Genomic DNA, 18499 nt, shown 5'->3' with positions numbered 1-18499 from the left:
GGAGTTTTATCAGTAGACTGTTTCTATGCATCTCAATTAGGGATGCACCGAAAATTTGGCCGAAAAGTGCATTTTCAGTTTTCGTCCGAGATACTTTTATCACCGAAACAACACGAAACAGAATTTTGTGATGACGCCAACAAAAACCGCGGCAAGTGCGCACTTGTCTGGATCGTGGTCTGGATTACCATAGCCATAAATGCAATGGTAGGGGAGACCGGGGACAGTTGTAACATTTTTTACATTTCTGTCTATAACTTTGAGCTCCTTTAACCCAGTGTGTTCAAACTGCTATACAAACTATCTGCAACTAAACTGAGCATGTGCAGAGTGAATCAGGTGATTCCTAACTTGTTCCTGATTGGAGCAAATGCAAGTGTTACAACTGACCCGTGTTACAACTGTCCCTGGTCTCCCTACTAATAATTGGCATAATTATTAATTTCTGTGTTTTGGTTTTGGTTTTCAGTTTTCAGCCTTGGTGTCCTCATTTTCGGTTTTCAGTTTCGGCCAAGAATTTTCATTTTGGTGCATCCCTGATCTCAATTTTATCCCATGTTGCAAAAAAGACCATACTGTAAGCTTTTTCCTTTTTGGGAGCCTTTGTATGTTTAGTAGATAAGCCAGGTGAAGAGAGACTGAAACGTGGGGCGCAGAGTAATGACGGTAATCAAACCAGGGACTGCTGCAATGAGGTCTACAGCCTCTGTACATGGGGCGTATGCTTAGACTGCTAGACTTGGCCTTATGGTTAAGTTGCATGCCCATGTTGTGGGTGGCCCGGGTTTGAATCCAGCCTGCATGTCATTCCCCCACACTCTCCCACTTTCCTACACTATATGCTGTCCTTTCCTCTATAAAATAAAGGTGTAAAAGCCAAAAAAAACTTTAAAAAACAACAAACTGCTAGTCCAAACTTTTAAAATGGCTAATGAAAAATAAAACACCTCTCATATTCCTAATCAAACATTGAATTGTGACCTTAAATTTAATGGTCAAGCTTGTGATTTTGATTTATTATAAAACCCCAAGCAGTCACTGTTTCTCTTAATCTTAGGTCAGCTATAAAATCTCTTTTAAAAAAACACTTCGTATAGTGTCTTTGAGGTGGAGCTGGTAGCAGTGAGCTGGTCAGGGTGAGGTTTTAACCCACCCCCCCAGACAAACATGCATACTATCACACACATTTCCCATCCCATCCTATTTTTTTCTACCTACTTGCACACTCAGACACAGATGCAGATCCGAAATCGAAGAACAATCAACCCAAATGTCAGACTTGAATCCATTATCAATCTGAGCATATTGTTTTTGCTACCACTTCATTTCCACGTGTGTGTCTGTGTGTGAGTGTGTTTCTGTGCAGGTGCATGTATGTCATGTGACTGCCTGCTAACATGGTATTTATGTGATGAATGTGTTCCCTGTAAAGCTGGTCAGATAGCCACCTCCTGCTGATTCAGTGGGTGCTTTTTGCATGCTTGCTGCTGTGCTGTCAGTGTGTGTATGTCTCATCAACACTGTGGCTGTAATTAAATGTTCCCACTGAATATTGACAAGGCCCCTCTCATTTCTCTCAGCTCAATGTGTAACACGATTCAAGCCCTCACATATTGATCCTCCTACAATCCATCTCACTCAATACCTGTACGCTAATAAGCAGGGAAATCAACACTTTGACCCACGTGTGTTCACAGTGACATGTTTTTTCGGTTACATTATAAATATTTGTCGGTGAAGTTCTGTACACTGAGCTTGTTTAATGTGTTATATATTGATCTACAGTTTTACCAGCTTACAGTGAGTAGCTTCCTAGTGTACCATCGTTGCTCCCCTCTGGCTCTGCATGCATTCATGAGCTAAATTTAGACTGCATTATTATGTTAGTTCCCTCCTCGCCACTCTGCCAGAAGTGGGTTACTGTGCTGCTCTCTCCAGTATGTGGCTGTGTGTTTGTGTATGTGTGTATTATGTGCACTGTATGTGTGTGTGTGTGGAATTCCTACACACTGCTGATGATGCAGAGAAGTAGACAATGTGTGAAGTGCATCACAATGTGTGTGTGTGTGTGTATGTGTGTGTGTGTGTGTGTGTGTGTGTGTGTGTGTGTGTTTGTGTGGTGTGTGTGTGTGTGTGTGTGTGTGTGTGTGTTTGGATTGATGGGTCAGTGAGTGTGTGTGTGTGTTTTGTGTGATTTGTGGGGAATGTGCTCACGCTCACAAACTAATAATGGGTCATTGCCAGCCACCATGGTGAGAGAGAGAATTGGTGAAAAAGAGTGAAATGATGTTGAATTACATGGATCAGCCTTTGGACTTGTCTGCCCCCTTCTGGACGCTTTGTTTATTGCACTGTTTGTGTCACATCTGCACATTCACCATAATGTAAATGTTTAGTCTACTGCATTATCCAGTGTTTGAGTATGATTTAACAAAGCAATCAGATACTCAACCTCTACTGTATATGTATGGCTTTGTAGGTCAGCATGTGCCTCTGTTGCCTTCACTGTTGCAAAAATATTAAAGCTATTTCTGTGTTCTATAATCTGAGAGGAGCTGACAGAGATATTGAGACTTTTAAACGTAAACTAAAAACGTATTTATTCAGTCTGGCTTTTATGTAGGGTTTGACAATTGTATTACTTACCTTTTACTGTAATATTGATTTACATGTTGCTTTATTATTTTAGTAATTTTAACTTTTATCTTATTCTACTTTTATTTATTTATTCATTCATTCATTTATTTATTTATTGTATTTACCTACTCAGTTTTATTGATATTTTTAGCCTTAGTTTTATTTTCATTACCCTTTTTAAATCTATTTATTTTAACAATTTGTATTCTTAATTTTGATGCTTTAACTTATTTTAATTAAACATATTTTATTGTTGGTGTGCATTAGTCTCTATTTTATTTTATTTTATATTGTTTTAATTTTCATTATTATTATTATTATTATTATTATTATTATTATTATTATTATTATTATTATTATTATTTTCCCCTAATATGTCTTGCCATTATTTTATTTCTGCTCCTTGTTATTCAATCGCTGTAAAGCACTTTGGGTTGCATTTGATTTGTATGAAAGGTGCTATATAAATAAAGCTTGATTGATTGATTGATTGATTGATTGATTGATTGATTGATTGATTGATTGATTGATTGATTGATTGATTGATTGATTGATTGATATGTTTTCAGGTTCTACATTGAGAGTATATCCTATCTGAAGGACAATGCCACTATTGAGCTGTTTTTCCTCAATGCCAAGTCCATCATCTACAAGGTAAACTAATAATAATATTAAAGCATATTACAAAATATTCCCAATATTGTTGATCATTGTATGCCACAAGAGAGACATATTATATTTTTTATTTAATGCTTGCGATGTTGGTGGTAGGACATACTGTCGTTTGAAATTGTGTATTTGAAATATGTTTTGTTTGTTTGCTCGAAGAAGGTGGAGTTGATTTTTTCAAGTCTGATTTACTGATGCTTTAGGAAGCATGCTCCTTCATTGGCTCATTATGGATGCTAAATGAAGAGACCCCTCAAGAGGTCAGCTTGGGCTTCAGTGCTCCACTGGGACTTGTTGGAGCAGAAAATTTGAACCATTTTTATCAGCTGTTACCCATCATGTTGTGTGCTTCCCCACGTTCCAGCAACTGAATAATTTGACTCATTTACTACCATCTGTCAGTGTTGAAGCACATTCACTTTGCCTGTTTAAGGAGTGATAGATATTAAACTCTAAATTGAATACTGACAGAAAGATTTCCTAAAAAGAAATGTATATATAACAAGCATATATTCCAGTAGGGAGTCTAATGCAGTGACCTTCTCACCAGCAGTTATTTGTCATGTCCAGAAGAGGGCGTATGTGGCTCCAAAGAAAATTCTGGGGAAATGTGTCAGGAAGACCCTGTAGAAAACTGTGACAATGTCCCATCTGTATTTTCTCCACTGACAGTACGGATGAGCTGCATCAGAGCAATGTCCAGACAATGAAAAGAAAATGCATCATGCAAGATGAAAATAGATCCAGTACTTGTGAATTAAAAAAGTAAACTTCTATTTTAAGGTTCCAGGTCCTTTATTGTCACATGTATTTGCATCAAGTGCAAGCAGCACAGTGAAATGTGTTTGCCTACATCCACCAGCTGGGCTAACACAAAACAAATCAGTGCAGCTTGGAGCTCAGTAGATGACATATAGTATGGACTGAGCCATCCTGCAAGGTTTTTCTCAGAAGCTTAAGGTTGTGTAGCTCAGATATAGTTTCTACAGACACTGGGATTGAAATAGGCTATGTAACTAAGTGCTGAGAAAAGACAAACAAATGGTTTTTGATTTGGTCTCAACTGTGGATGTTTAAAGATTCTAAAGGAGATACCAGATACCTATCTGCTAATTTAACAAACATCACCTTGACCAGAACACTAGCTAGATATCAGCGATTAAGGACAAGTTATCTACCTAACAGCTCTAGCGTTAGTTGATCCTGACAACAACACTGATTGAGATTGGGAAATGAAATATACACAAAAAAATAACAAAATATTTCCAGAAATCATTTTACCAGTAAGTAGTAGATAAGATATATGTGCCCCCCTTCTGCAGTCAAAGTCTGTATGAGTAGGGGGAAAGTGGTGCTGTGGGAACACAGACAGTAAAAACCCACACCGTATGTGACGTTTTGTAGCCGTGCTGGGTGGTACACTCAGGGTGGGTTTGCTCTGTCTAGTGTTTCATCCGGGCTGTCTGATCTCCAACCAATTAAGATGTTGATTGTAAAGGGAACATTCCTAACATACTTGACCCACTACTCACTGCCCACCAACAGTCATCCTCCCCCAATCTAATGGATACATAGTATCTGCTCCCTCCAGTTGTCCACCTTTCCCACAGGTCCAAACTGAAGTACATTAAAAACTGTTCTGGAATTACACTCAGTAAAAAGCAACCAGAGCATCCATGCCTTTCCTTAAACCCCTTGAACCCTGCTTCCCAGCCCCCTTACCCTTTCTTATAATCTGTGAACTTAGTCTACATAAAGAGGTCATAAGATTGGATAATAGAGAGAGGGAAAGTGAAAGGGGTAATGGAAGGGTAATTAAAACATCACCCACCAATATTGTTTTCAGGGTGCATATCAGAGGGTGAATCAAGGGTTGAAGATCCGAACCACTGTAACTTATTTATTTACTTCCTGCTAGCAGAAGGAGAAGGTGTTGTTCATGACTTCTATTCATTCTTTTCACAGGAGCTCATTGAAGTGGACAGCGACATTGTCTTTGAATTGGCTTCCTATATTCTCCAGGTAAGATGAAGTGTGTTTGGTTGTGTGTGGTTTGTATGAATGTTCCGACTGGGTTATCTGTTTTTCACCTTTAGCTTAAGTAGCTTAACACAATATATTTTCCACGGGCTGTCACTCTGCAATGAAGCAGTTCACAGATGTATTTTTTCTTCTCAAATGACTTCACCATTCTTGGATCCAAACTGACAATGACTTAACTCATTTTGTAGTGCAGCAGTCAAGATAGTTGATGATTTAACTTACATTAAATGATTCGTGATCTGCAGTGAGGCTCAATCCCAGAAACTGCAGCTTTCCTAGTTGGTAGCACATTTTTTGGCTACTGGCTTTATTGTTAGTGCATTCCATCGATGCTAATGTAACACAGAGCAGCAGGAAAACTCTTTTACTTCATGTATTCTCCTGAGCTGCAGCCTTTTCTCTCCCCAATCCTCTCTCAGAGTTGGTCCATTATCCAAGATACTGCAAGGTCATATTACATTGGCTAGGCGAGTAGTCCATGTATCTACGTATGTGTGTGTAGTTGTGTGTGACCTCTATGCAGGTGCAGATGTAACAGTATCAAGTATCCACTACATAGGGCCTCTAGATGTTTCACTTCAGATGGGGGTTTAATATTTCTATCTGCTTCCAGCCCAGCAGGCCTCACTGCTCATTATCTTATGCACACAGAACATAAATACACATTGTATGGTCACTGCTCAGTGCTCACATTTCTGTATACTGTATATACTGTCCTTTCTGCTCTCACTACTTTTCTCTTTACCTTTGTGTTTTACAGGAGGGTAAAGGGGACTTCACCAGGTAAGCATACTAGCAACATGTAATGGTTGTCTGTAATTTGCATGTATCAACATTTGTTTAAACACAGGTATCAGGGTAAATTAAGATGTAACAAAGAGAGATATAAAAAAAAGCAACAGTTGCCTGACTTCAAACAAATTGGGATTTATTAGATATTTTCATTCAAAGAAGAAAAAAAAGGTGAACTCTACCACTCTTCCTTGTTAATTTCTGATTACCAAACAGAAGCAGGCGTGTTAATATATGTTGATTCTGAAAGGATAGGCACAGACAGACAAAGACACAATAGGAGTGATATCAGAGGTGTGTCTGCTGCTCTGCTTCCCTGGGCACCGTGATGCTCCACTGAGAATGGTCATTGTTTCTGAGCTTCATTGACATCCCTCACTCCTTCTTCCCTGCCATCCCTGTTCCACTTTGGTTCACTCTTTTCAGCCTGTGCTGTCACCCATGAAAAAAGCATGGGGTGCTCACATTTGTGTGGCAATTTGTGTGTGTAATCAAAGACAAGGTCTTGATTGTAAGTGACTTGCTTCCTAGTTAACACAGATCAAATTTTTGAGACAGGAAAGATTTCTTATTATATGACTAAAAAGTAATACAGTTAAAAAAAATAAGGATCAGTCTTTAAACCACATCTTTGTCAGACCCAGCAGCGGAGGAGCTTCTTCTTTATGTACATCTTTAAAGTGAGCTACATCCCACAGGTGGCCCTTCAAAATGTTGCCCTTCATTATTCTTCCCCTCATCCCTTTGTTGTAGCGCAGATAACAGACTACAGCAGCCATCAACCCTGACCTCATTTCCGCCTGTGAGAGGAGTAAATAAACACAATATCTTACAGAGGGCTGGAATGTCACACACTGTAGAAACATTCCTTTCCCCCCTCCTCCTTTTTTTTTTTACCCCATCCCCCCACACACACAAACCTCCCAGCTCTTAAATCTCTATTGAAATATGCACTGTACCCCCCTCCATTTTATTAAGCTTCAGTACATCTGTTGCTCCTCTAAAATACCTGCTGTAATAGGTGTCATTTTTTAAAGTTGTGTCAAGAACAATTTATTTTTTTATTTTTTTAAATCCTATAATCAAAGCTAGTTTTCTTGCTACTGAGTGCAGTAAGCATTATGAATCTCATTCTGCTTCTCTGGTAATTTAACAGGTATTTCCAAACCTTGCATTCTTGAATTTCTGCATTAATTTCAAAGTCTGAAAAGACTCTTATGAAATATGTAAAGATGTATTTCTCTCAATGTCATAGCTCTCCAGTTGAATTTGTTCATTTGGAGCTCTTCTTTGCTTTCATTATCTACTATCACATTTTATTTTTTGTGAAAAAGCACATTGACTCTTACCTAATGAGTTGTTTTATAATGGATATCAATCAATCCAGACACACAGCTGTGTTCACATGTCAAAGAACAGCCTCACAGTGCGGATGGGCGCCTTTCCAGGGCTTTAGCTCATAGATTGTCATGTTCCCAGGGCTTTCCCCAATCCTCTGAGGCCTTGGCAGAGGCGGAAGAGAGAGGCAAGGGGATTAGGGTGGTGTAATAAGACCTCCTGCCACTGGAGGTCTGAAAACTGAATCTGGTGCCAAGTTTCCTTGGCTCTCCTTGTGGCTCCTTGTCTAATTTACTCTGTCTTTGTCTCTTGCTCTTATTCCTGCTCCATCCCTTTTATCGTCCATGTTTGTGTCCTTGCTCATTAACGCTCGCTCGTTTCCAACTGTAGGCGTGGTTGCAGCTGTTCTGAGATAGACAACAGACGGTCTCTGGAAATGAGAGCATCAACATTTAGTCATCTCTCTTGGCTGATTGCATTTCTTTCCTCCCGTTCTAACAAGAATACCATTTCAATCAAAGATAGTTCTTAAGTTTTGTTTAAATCTACTGCACCAAACATGGCTGTTCTTTTACTTCATACTGCCACCTCCTTAGTATTTTTAACAAAACTGTAAGGTCTACAGCAGAAAATGAATGCTCTTCTTTAAAGTAATGTTGACTGTGTTTGTGGTTTTATCCTTCCCAGTAATGATGCAACCAGGTCTGACCTAAAAAAGCTGCCTGCTCTGCCCACCCAGGCCTTAAAAGAGCACCCATCTCTGGCCTACTGGTGAGAGACTATTCGTTTTTTTCTGGTGCCACCACAAGATTGCACAAGCTCTACTTTCATATATGTTATCTTTTTAATTTTCTTCTGTACTCTCTTACAGTGAAGACCGGGTCGTAGAGCATTACAAAAAGCTCAATGGGCAATCCAGAGGACAAGCTATTGTAAAGTAAGTGTGTGTCTTTGTGGTCTCTGATTGTGTTTGTTCCCTGCATGTAACCATGTGCTCTTTATAACCTTAACATGTGTGTTTTTCTGCTCCTCACAGTTACATGAGCATTGTGGAGTCCCTGCCCACATATGGAGTACATTACTATGCTGTAAAGGTACAGTTTTACTGCTCTGCCTTTCCTTTTTTCACACACATGCACACACACATTTTTGTTCACTCTGGAATGGCATGCAATTTGGTATACAGAGGTATAAAAATACTTTTAGTTCTTTCTTTTTATGTGTCTCTTTTCTTTATTTGCTATCTATCTCCTGAGGTATTTTTTGTTTGTGTTGTGTTTCAGGACAAGCAGGGGATCCCGTGGTGGTTGGGTCTGAGCTATAAAGGCATCTTTCAGTATGATCACCAGGACAAAATTAAACCCAGGAAGGTAAGATCCTGCTTCCTTTCGATTTATCTGCACCACATTTCAACAGTAATCAGCAAAGCTTTCAGCTTACCCAAGAGTTTTAAAGTTTGAGATTCACCACAGCCTTTGTGAAACTTGAAATATATTTCTATTTCTTACTCTGTCTTTTACCATCTCTTCTTTTAGAAAACTTGGTAGTTGACAGAAATTATGTGTAACTTAAGAAGGAAACGTTTTGTTTGTTTGCTTTCATAGTCATTGTGTCCAGTTTTTCCATTCAGTGAGTCAGGACATTGTGTTTGGGAAGAACACTAACAATGCTGGTACAAATACTACTGTCTGGAGACAGTCTTGGAATGTTTTGTATCCTGTGTTGCTTTTATTTCGGCCTCTGTAAATGGCATCCTCCTGCCAGTCAGTGCTCAGGGTTGCCTGTGAAAGCCTTTCTCACCTCACCTTTGACCCAAAGTGGAGTTAAGGGCCTTGATCTCTGACATTCAACATGGTCTCATATGGTGTTAATGGGGTTAACAGCATCCCTTAATACAAAGTGACCACTAAGACACAGACATAGGTATACTGATACTTTTTTTGCACATAAATCACACAGAATGAATTCACAACCCCACACACAGGAATTGAAGTGAACTCTGAACTCACCATGCTGATGAATACTTCCCGTCTGCCACAGCTTCCTGTTTCTCTCACCGTCTGTGTACAGTATGTGTGTGTTAGTGAGTCCACTGTGCCTCATTCCTGCCTCATTCCAGTGTGCAATCCAATCCAAAGAAACTCGTTGACACACAAACATCAAAGCATGCCGCAAAAACTTTCACGGACTGTGTCTTCTTTAATGTGCATCAAAGCTGGTTGATAAAGTTGCTGTAATGGAGTGTAAAATGTGAGGCTGAGTGAGTGAGAAGAAAGATAAGATAAGATAAGATAAACTTTAAGTGCAGTGCTGCTCACAAACAATACATTCATTCAACATACCAACATACAATAACATGCTCACTGTCAAGATAAGAAACCATGTCACTGAGGCATACCAATGACACAACAATACCAATGATACAATAAATAACAATAAGATACCAGTGTTTTGGAGAAAAAGAAGAAGTAGTTAATGGCATTCATGCATTCAGCTACCATAACAACATTCAGTGTGAGTCATTGGTCACCACTGATCCCCTTGCTGTCACCCTCTGCCCCCAGTTCTCTCTTTCACCTTAACACATAAAAAAACATACACATGTTCAGAGGCAAAGAAAAATATGACTGGTCCTCCACACTGCGCAAGTAATATTCTAGATCAAGAAGTTAGTAATGCCTGACTTATTAAAGTGACATTACAAACCACAATTAGAAATCCCAATGAACTCTTATTTTTAACTCATAAGGCAGACAAAGGCTGGGTGGTACTCCTTCCTAAAGCTGTTAAGTGTTTCACAGGAAGACACTCAAAGAGGTCGCATCCCATATGTCATCGTAGTTAAAGTAGTCATCCCTGTCTCAACAAACCAGAGGAAGAGCTGTTGATATGGTGATTAGTCAGACAGTCCAGTACCAGTAACCAGTGACTCAGAGAGGGGGAGGCAGAACACTAATTGGGAGGCGTTTTGAGACAATTAAACCTTTTTGTAGCAGTAAAATGGTTAATGTTCACAACAATTAACTTTTTTAATGGTTAAGAAAGAACTGAGAACCTTCAGGTTGTGTTTTTTTTGCGTGTGTGTAGGTGTGTGTTTGTGTGTTTGTGTGTAAGACAATTATTTTTAATTAGTCTTTTTTTTAAAAGAGGGATCCTGTTGTTTCCAAATGCAGACCTTCCGCAGCATCCACCATGTTTATTTGGGGATGCTAAATTACTTCACCCCTCTGTTTACCACAGCTCAGTTGCACATACATTCACTACACACAGACAAGGTTTACAGCTGAACCACACACCTCGTTAGTGTGTTCTGACTCACTGAGACAGAGATTATAAGGTCTGTGTGTTACCGACTACCTATGTGACTGACAAGCCTACCATGGAAAAGCTTCTGTAATCACTGGGGAAAGGCAGAGTGGTTAAATCACACACAGCACATTTAAATCAATGTCATCTGCATGCATTTCAGTGAGTATTTACCTTTTTTTCTGCAGTGGATTGAAAGCACACACCCACTGTCTCCAGTAAGTTCCTGTGTGTGTCGTAGGGCCACTGGGCACACACACTCTGTTCTGTTTAGTTTCTTTCATAAGTGTCATCCCTAAAAAACTCCAAACACAACAAACAACAGGAAGTGCCCCAAGAGTGTATCTGCGTCTCCATGACAACTGGAGGATTGTCTGGTGGATAGAGTGTAGCAAAACAGAGCCCCACCCATTGGTGAAACAATAGCCTTTTTTGAGCCATTTGTAACATAGAATAATGTCTGGCCTCACTAAAGTTCTTCCAGTCTCTATGCTATTTAAACTTTCTATTCTTCGTGTAATCCCCAGGGAGTCCACTACACCAAAGAAAGGCCTGTACACTCTATCAGATCTGACCTTTTCATCAGTAATGGATGCGTGCTCCGGTGCACAGACTTTATTTATGAGACATTGGGTTCTTGCACATGAGCACTCAGTTGTTTATGAATAATGACCTCCTCTGGTTGTGTGTGTTTGTGCCATTGTGTGTGTGTTTTACAGTCCACCCATGCTCTAAGAAAAGAAGCATCCACTAGATTTGACTGAGTTACTATCAGAGTCTGTCAGCGTATTTTGTATTGATATTCACAGTCCTCTTTTAAAAAGACTTTTAGTACAATGGTCTTATGTAACTAAATCTTTTTTGGAAACAGCACGGAATAAAAGCAAAAAAAAAGTCTAATTTTAAACTTAGTTTAAGTTATCCTAAAATCATCAAAGTCTACATCTATAGGAGCATTTCGACCAAGAGTTCCAGGGTCTTTTAGCCCCCAGAACTAAAAGGTTCCTGTGCCCCCATTGTTGTCTGCGTTTCAACCGCGGGGTGAAGTCCTGGGTAGATTGTGCAAATCAGGCCAGTGACGTATGGAGAAAAAAAATTATGTTAAATAATATTTTGAAATCTTAATAAATAACTAAACTAGTATGCATTCCCAGGAACTCTCTCTGTGTTTCAACAACTGTGTAAACTCCAAAAACACCGTTACGTTCAACCGAAATTCCCAAGACCTTTGAAAAGTACTACCCCCCAAGCAGGGGCTTTTCAGGGGGAGATTAACTACCCCTGAACCAAATTTAGACCCTGGTTCCTCAGGTTGAAACGCATGTAGTTCAGGGGTAAAGTCCCTAGTTCCGGGGTAAAGTTCCTGCAGTCGAAAAACGCCTTAAAATGTGCTGCAGCTCTGTCCTACTGAGGGGACAGCCTTAATGGTCTCGTGCCTGAACATAGTTTCAAACACCTATGTTATCTCAACAGCTTAGGCCACAAGTAGTGAACACACACAGCCACTCACTGTCTGTCCTGGGTGCTAAATTCAGCACCATGCTACATTAGCACTTCACACTCCATTAACAATGCATGGTACTGCAAAAGTTTTGATTAGAGCTCAGATTTTCATACCTCGTACTCCCGCACACGCATACATCAGGCTGTGTTTACATATATTTTTCATAATATTTCTCCCCCTCCTTCCCTTCCCTCCCTCTTATCTCTCTGTCTATTGTTTCCCAGCCTGTTAAAATTCCTGGGCAATGACCTCTAAGGTCTGGCTCTCCCCTTTTCCTCCCTTATCCTGTCATAGCTGGGGTTACTTCTTTGTTTCTTTCTCCTGTTTGTCAGTTTAATGCAGCTTTGTAACTTTGTTCCCAAATGCTTAACAAGTGATGTACAAGTGTACATCAGAGGCTTGTGTGTTGCATGTGTTTGCACCAGCTGATATATGCAGGCCCACTTGTGTTCTGAAATAGCCCTCACTCTTCCCTTTCTCTAACGAGAAACAGACTCAGACTCTATGTGTGTGTGTGTGTGTGTGTGTGTGTGTGTGTGTGAGTGTGAGTGTGAGTGTGAGTGAGATAGAGAGTGAGAGTGAGAGAGAGAGAGAGAGAGAGAGAGAGAGAGAGTGTGTGAGAGAGAGAGAGAGTGTGTGTGCAGGTCTGACTAAACAAAGCAAGGGAACTTCAATTGCTGGGGCCACAAAAAACTTGTTTCCCCCTTCATCACTCCTCCCCTGACCCCATGTCACACAGTCACACACACACACACACACACACCTACTAACCACAGAGCCTACAGCAGGAAGCACAGTCCCTGAGGGAGGGAGGAGGGATCAGGAGGAGGGGAGGTATAAACGCCCCCTCCCTCCACAGCCCTCCACGCAAAGCTACTGGAGCAGAGGAAACTAAACTTAAAACACTTTTTTCTCCCACAACACACACACATACACACACACACACACAGTCACACACAGTCACTCACATGCCTACAGATGGTGAACACCCATCACTTCGTAATGTTCCGAGCGTCTGGGAGGACTTAAGATACACACATGCTGTGGAGTTTGTCTTGGGGGAAACTTTCTCGCCCAGCTGGCTTTGGCTCTGTTTAAAGAGGAGCTGATGGTTCATAAAGGGGGCGGTAAAGAGGAAAAAAGAAAATCCGAACAGAGGAAAGAAAGCCTCCTCCCTCTCACACTGTCTTTCTCCAGAGTGAGGTCATCCAGCAAAGGGATCCACAGTGGACAGGAATGCCTGGTCTGGACCTGATCAGAGAACTCCACACTAGGTTCTCTTTACCTCCTCCAGCTCCTTCTCTGTTCCCAACTCCTCCTCCTCTTCTTCAGCTCCTGTGTTTTTTTGTCTGTTCCCTATCCGGTCCATTTTCTCTGAAAACAAATGGGAACATACAGAGAAAAGAATAGAGGATTGGCTAACGGCTGTGTGGATAATGTGTAGTATTGTTATGTGTGAGCGGTGCTGAAGAGTGTTTCTTCTAAACCTCAGGTGTTTCAATGGCGACAGTTGGAGAACCTCTACTTCAGAGAGAAGAAGTTTTCAGTGGAAGTTCATGACCCAAGGAGGTAAATTTATGTTACAATTTTTAACTTGGTTTCAACTTGCTATGCTGCTTTTATATCAGTATTTAGATTTGTTATTGACCTGCATGTTGATAATCTTATAGAATCTATGTTTTAGTGAATAAATAAATCACTGCCATTGAATTTTCTCTAGATAGCATTTTAAAGTTATCAATTTCCCCCTCATTTATGGACACTTTCCAACAGTTTTTACTGTAAGTCATCACTGTGCCATATGTGAATGTGGTAAGATTGAAACTACAGGAGTACCGTGCAGGAAGGAGTGATGGGAATCTAATTCAGTAATGGTTGCAGAGTTTGTCTTGGCAATCAAGCAAGATATTGGGGGGGTGTCCCTGGGGAGCCTGACACAGATTGGCAGCCTGACTATTAACACACTGTTGTAGCCACATGCATGCATAAACTTATGTGCTCCTTCACACTCACACACACACATGCACACACTCACAGGGTAAATCCTTAATAGTTGACCACAGAAGGAAAGATGGCTGTGTGATAGCTGATTTGTAGAGGAAGTGACCTCTCTTCTGTTTATTTAACATGGCTATATATGTGGAGTGTTATTCTACAGACATGGGGGAGGGAATGGGAGAAAGGAAGACAGACAGGGTGAAACAGAGAGCATTGGTGTTTTCTTAAAAGGGAGCTGTCATTAGGGTGAGCTGGTCTGTTGCTCAGCTACAGATGTGTGTTTAAATAAGGATGAGTAAACAATGGGGAGCATCGTGTGTGGCTGTGTTAAAAAAAGAGTTCTTCATCTACAGTATTTTCCACCTTCAGAGCAGCAGTAGTAATTGTATTAATTGTGGTGGTTTAGATGGAGTGCTTTCACTTTTGTAGATAGAAAGCTATCTTCTTTATTCAGTGTATATAAGGAGGTCTTGTGTCCGCTTCTACAGTAGGGCGTCGGTGACCAGAAGGACGTTTGGTCACAGCGGCATTGCTGTGCATACGTGGTACGCCTGTCCTGCACTCATCAAGTCCATCTGGGCCATGGCCATCAGCCAGCATCAGTTCTACCTGGACCGTAAGCAGAGCAAGGTCAGTCAGCCCACTACATTAACACTCACACCACAGACAGATATAATTAGTGACATCCTAGACATACTGCAAGTTCAGCAAGCATGGTGAGAAGAGTGTTTTAATTAATCTGCTTAATGATGTGCTTTCAAAAGTCCTCTCCCTTATGTCTGTGCAGTCTAAGATCCATGCAGCACGGAGTTTGAGTGAGATCGCTATAGACCTCACGGAAACAGGAACTCTGAAAACCTCAAAACTGGCCAACATGGGCAGCAAAGGCAAGATCATAAGCGGCAGCAGTGGCAGTCTGCTCTCCTCAGGTCAGTACATGGACAGTGGAGTCAGTGAGGGGGGAGAGAATCTGACAAGAGTAGGAGAAGGATTGATATGTGTGTATACGTGTCTTTGTGTTTGCATGTGGCGGTGAGGGGGCGTCTCGTTGACAACTGGAGAGACAGAAACAGCTGCTTCTGGAAAGAGGCCACTGATTCTGTGCTAAATGTTCTCACATGTACTGTGCGCACACTCCACCCAGTATCTTTCTGTGGGTGTAAAACAACACTTTCACCCTCTGTGTCACATAGACTCATCCTAAACCCCTGCCCCCTCCAAATTTAGTAGTTGAAGGAATGAAAGGGGCAGCGTGTCACTACTTTATCACAGCCGTCAAAGCAATGCTTATCTATGTTTAACAAATAAGTATAACGCAAATATTTTTGCACTATACTGATTGAGGAGATGACAGTGCCCTTTTGGGAAAAAGACATCCTTGGCATGTAGGTAAAAAAAGCTAGATTAGGTTAAATGGAAAACCACAAAAACATCTCAGTGACTGTGATGCCACATCCATGAACTTCCCAGCATGTCTCTTTCTTACCATCAGCACAGTCAGATATATTCCATAAAGTATGTCTTATCAATTTGAAGCACTCCTTGGCTGCATATGAGGCGCTTTGAGGCTATTAAACATTATTTAACACAACACTAAACTGAATGTGATTTGGCAGAACAATTGGATAATCACTGCAAGGGAAACAAAACAAATAGAAACAATGAATTTTAATGAAGTACATTTTAGTTACAAGAGTGACAGTAGCAGAACATTTTTCATGTTGGTGTCCTCATTAATTGCAGCTCTATTTTAACATGCAGGAATTGAGGAGTCTCACAGCCTGCGGGTAGATGCTGGGGTGGTAGTGGGGCTGAAAGTTTGAGTGCAGCACTCATGCAGGACAGTGGCGAAAATGGCTTATCAAAGGCAGAGACGGTTGAAGTCTTGCATCTTAAATAGGGTGCTAAATCGGGAGGTTGTGCTTGTCATGTGATTGTGAGAATGACACATGTCAAGTGTGAAATCAATGCAGCTTTGAACAGGCTTGCATGCATGGCTCCACGTGTCTCCCTCCCTCAACGGTGCCAGTAGTTTTGTGTTGTTACAAGGTTTGAAAGCACAGAAGACCACATGAGCAGAGTGTGTGTTTGAGGGAGATTGTGTTTTCTATTTGTTTTCAACGAGGCATGTTGCAAACAGGCTTTGCACCATCACAGGGCCTTGGTGACTGTGCGTCACCAACTTTGTCCTGTTTTGCCTCTTCCTCCAAACACTCACACTTGCGTAAACACGCTGCTAAAACTCATTTTCCTTATCAAACGTTCCTTTCACTTCCCTGTAAACATCCTGCGAGGCTAGCAGGTGCACAATCAGTCCACATTTTCCCTCGACTAATGTCTCCATGCTCTAAACACACACGACAAATACTACCCACGAACACACACACAAACACACACCTCTAGTCCCGACTCCTGCCCTCATGTTATGTGTTGTATGTACCCTGCAGGCTCTCAGGAATCAGACAGCTCCCAGACAGCTAAGAAGGACATGCTGGCAGCACTGAGGGCCAGGCAGGAAGCACTGGAGGAAACACTAAGACAGAGACTAGAGGAACTCAAAAACATCTGCATCCGAGAAGCGGTATGAGAACGCACACACTGATTTTTCTTTATTTTGAGAACCAGATCGCTCTTCCTTTCCATTTCAATGACTTTCACCATTTCATATTTCATAGGAGCTGACAGGAAAGCTTCCGAAGGAATATCCCCTGGATCCAGGAGAGGAGGCGCCCACAGTGAGAAGGAAGATCGGTACTGCTTTCAAACTGGATGAGCAGAAAATTCTTCCTAAGGGAGAGGTGAGGTCCCCTGTTTTTCTTCAGGAGCACTTTATCTGACTTTCCAATCAGTCTGCTCACCACACAGGCAGAAAAATACATTTAGAGGTGCCAGTGTTTGAAGCAAACTCTCAACAGCAGAAATACATGCACCAGGAACTGTGCAGCAGTAACTGAAATCTCACATGCACAGCAAAAAAAGAGTGTTTATCTCATGCATGGGCACTAGAAAGCTCTTAAATTCATAAAGATCAAGGTTTGTTTAGGATTAACTTCATTTAAAACCTGTTATGTAATACCCCAACAATATTTGGGATTATAGAAAAGTTCAGTGTGGCCTATTCAGAGAACACTAAAAAGCCACTCTCTGAGACATCTTGCACCTTGTAACAGTTACTTCAAGGCATTGCTTTGCTGTCTTTTGTGCCACGGCTAGACTTTCCAAAGCAGGCGAGCCTCTAAAAATAGTCTGGCAGCATTCTTGCAACAGGAAGTGGTGATAGTAGGATTGTGTGCTGTATATGTGCAGGCATGTGTGTGCGGCGAGTGGGTGTCGCTGAGGTTGTATGCTTTGTAACGAATCCAAGGACAAAATATCACAAAAATTGCAAAGCAAGCAGAATGATGTTTTTAAATTTACACTTAACACCTTGCACACACAGAAACAGAAGCTGCTTTGACAGCAGTGTGGAGGGATTGTCAGAGCAAAGATTCCTCAGAACTGAGGTAGAGCACTGAGGTCTTAACCTTTCTATGAATACATCATCTGCTCTGTTTGTTTGAGGTGGAATCTCATACATAAATGTACATGTGCGCTGCATGTATTGTGTGTCAAAAGAATTTAATGAGTTAATCTACTTTTTATAGTCATTTACATATTTCTACTTTACTACCAATCCTCTGACATACAGTATATTATTTATTTAGATTCCAGCTTTATTGCAGTTACCCCAACATGATATCGACTGTGCATTCGTTACTTGACAGTATTTTTATTATTAGTATTATAACCTTTATTTAACCAGGAAATGCTCATTCAGATTAAAAATCCTGTTTCCAAGGTAGTCCTGTCCAAGATAGGCAGCAGCACAGTTACAGAGTTACAATTTTACAATAGACATAAATATAAATAGCAGATGCATACAACAGCTACACAACAGGTACCTCCATAAAAAACAGCATGTCACATTTAAACAAAACATCTACAGACAGATGCTTCAGCTTCCAAGTCGTTTAAGGACCGCTTAAAAGCATTCAAAGATATCATATCAGAAAGTTTTAGATCCTTTTGTAAGGCATTCCAGGTCGAGGGAGCAGCAAACCTGAAGGCCTTTTTCCCAAGTTCAGTCCTGGACCTCGGAAAAGATAATATTAAATGCTCCAGAGATTGAAGATTATTACTTCCTGAGTTCTTTTGTGCAATATATGCGAGGAG

The 18499-nt window shown here is 40.8% G+C and overlaps 1 protein-coding gene and 1 long non-coding RNA gene across 14 annotated transcripts in view; one reads left to right on the top strand and one right to left on the bottom strand.

Annotated features, from left to right (window-relative positions):
• Positions 1–18499, top strand: part of frmd4a (FERM domain containing 4A) — a 99892-nt gene that overhangs the window by 72179 nt on the left and 9214 nt on the right. For all 11 annotated transcript variants that reach the window (XM_034685534.1, XM_034685535.1, XM_034685539.1 and 8 more), the window contains exons 5-16: positions 3207–3291; positions 5272–5328; positions 6110–6132; positions 8167–8250; positions 8351–8416; positions 8516–8573; positions 8763–8849; positions 13782–13858; positions 14776–14917; positions 15075–15216; positions 16735–16868; positions 16963–17085. In XM_034685534.1, the coding sequence (XP_034541425.1) occupies positions 3207–3291; positions 5272–5328; positions 6110–6132; positions 8167–8250; positions 8351–8416; positions 8516–8573; positions 8763–8849; positions 13782–13858; positions 14776–14917; positions 15075–15216; positions 16735–16868; positions 16963–17085 (1078 nt within the window). The remainder of the gene's footprint in view (positions 1–3206; positions 3292–5271; positions 5329–6109; positions 6133–8166; positions 8251–8350; positions 8417–8515; positions 8574–8762; positions 8850–13781; positions 13859–14775; positions 14918–15074; positions 15217–16734; positions 16869–16962; positions 17086–18499) is intronic.
• On the bottom strand, positions 6256–11127 carry LOC117814296. 3 transcript variants are annotated; one of them, XR_004631548.1, is made up of 4 exons: positions 10960–11127; positions 9489–9735; positions 7491–7909; positions 6256–6941 (listed from the first exon to the last, which is right to left on the bottom strand). It is a non-coding gene; the product is annotated as an uncharacterized LOC117814296 (long non-coding RNA). The 3 variants fall into 3 exon arrangements; XR_004631546.1 differs by having other exon boundaries at positions 9489–9710; XR_004631547.1 differs by having other exon boundaries at positions 6256–6384; positions 9489–9710.

This window comes from Notolabrus celidotus, chromosome 6, assembly GCF_009762535.1.
Source record: "Notolabrus celidotus isolate fNotCel1 chromosome 6, fNotCel1.pri, whole genome shotgun sequence".
NCBI lineage: Eukaryota > Metazoa > Chordata > Actinopteri > Labriformes > Labridae > Notolabrus > Notolabrus celidotus.
The sequence above is the reverse complement of the archived record's forward strand: the minus strand, read 5'-3'. Positions and strand labels throughout refer to the sequence as shown.